Source organism: Tachyglossus aculeatus, unplaced genomic scaffold, assembly GCF_015852505.1.
Source record: "Tachyglossus aculeatus isolate mTacAcu1 unplaced genomic scaffold, mTacAcu1.pri scaffold_145_arrow_ctg1, whole genome shotgun sequence".
Classification (NCBI taxonomy): Eukaryota; Metazoa; Chordata; class Mammalia; order Monotremata; family Tachyglossidae; genus Tachyglossus; species Tachyglossus aculeatus.
In genome coordinates, this window is record NW_024044869.1 from 202501 (window position 1) to 203704 (window position 1204).

At 57.6% G+C, this 1204-nt stretch overlaps 1 protein-coding gene across 1 annotated transcript in view; it reads left to right on the forward strand.

The window, feature by feature from the left end:
• LRRC2 (leucine rich repeat containing 2) overlaps nt 1-1204 on the forward strand; it is a 56065-nt gene that overhangs the window by 34911 nt on the left and 19950 nt on the right. The window contains exon 6 of the mRNA XM_038742656.1: nt 930-1091. Coding sequence (XP_038598584.1) covers nt 930-1091 — 162 coding nt within the window. The remainder of the gene's footprint in view (nt 1-929; nt 1092-1204) is intronic.

Genomic DNA, 1204 nt, shown 5'->3' on the forward strand with positions numbered 1-1204 from the left:
AGGAGGAGGAGGAGGACGGTCTGAGCGATTAGAGGTGGGAGGTGCTGCCAAGCAGGAGGCAGGATGGAGGCCGGGAGTCAGAGGCGACAGAGAGGAGATGAAGGCCCGGGGAGAAGGTTGGCGTGAGATGACAATCAGGGAAGGCTTCCTGGAGGAGGAGGAAGAAGAGGAGGAGGGGAGAGGGACGGTCTAGGGGATTTGAGGTGTGGGAGGTGCTGCCAAGCAGGAGGCAGGATGGAGGCCGGGAGTCAGAGGCAACAGAGAGGAGATGGAGGCCCGGGGAGAAGGTTGGCGTGAGATGATTTAATCAGGGAAGGCTTCCTGGAGGAGGAGGAGGAGGAGGAGGAGGAGGAGGGGAAAGGGACGGTTTGGAGGATTTTGAGGCCGGAGACAGGATGGAGGCCGGGGGTTAGAGGCGACAGAGAGCAGATGGAGAGACCCAAGGAGAAGGTTGGCGTGAGATGGCTTAATCGGGGAAGGCTTCCGCGCTTAGCACAGCGCTCAAGCGCTTAGTCCAGTGCTCTGCACACAGGAAGCGCTCAATAAATACGATTGATTGATTGAGGAGGGGAGGAGGACGGTCTGGGGGATGTGAGGCGGGAGGCCGGAGGCAGGACGGAGGCCGGGGGGCAGAGGCCACGGGGGCCCGGGGAGAAGGTTGGCGTGAAATAATAATAATAATAATCATCATCATCATCATCAATCGTACTTATTGAGCGCTTATGCTCTGCACACAGTAAGCGCTCAATAAATACGATTGATGATGATTTATTGAGCGCTTACTGTGTGCAGAGCACCGGACCGAGCGCTTGGGAAGGACAAGTTGGCGCCTTAATCAGGGAAGGCTTCCTGGAGGAGGAGGAGGAGGGGTCCTTCCCCCGAAGTCCAGCCCGAATGCCTGCCCTTGTGCCTTGGTGTCTCCCCACCAGCTGAGCCAACTACAGCGCCTCTCCTTCCTGGACTTGGCGGCCAATAAGTTCGTGAGCGTCCCCATCTGCGTGCTGAGGATGGCCCGCCTGCGCTGGCTGGACCTCAGCAACAACTGCCTCAGGGACCTGCCCCAGGACATCGACAGGTACTGGACGCGCTTAGTGAGGCGCTTAGAACAGTGCTTGGCACGTAGTAGGCGCTTAATAAATACCATTATTATTATTATTATTATTCCCTGGGCCTCAGTTCCCTCCTCTGTCCAATGGGGATGGAG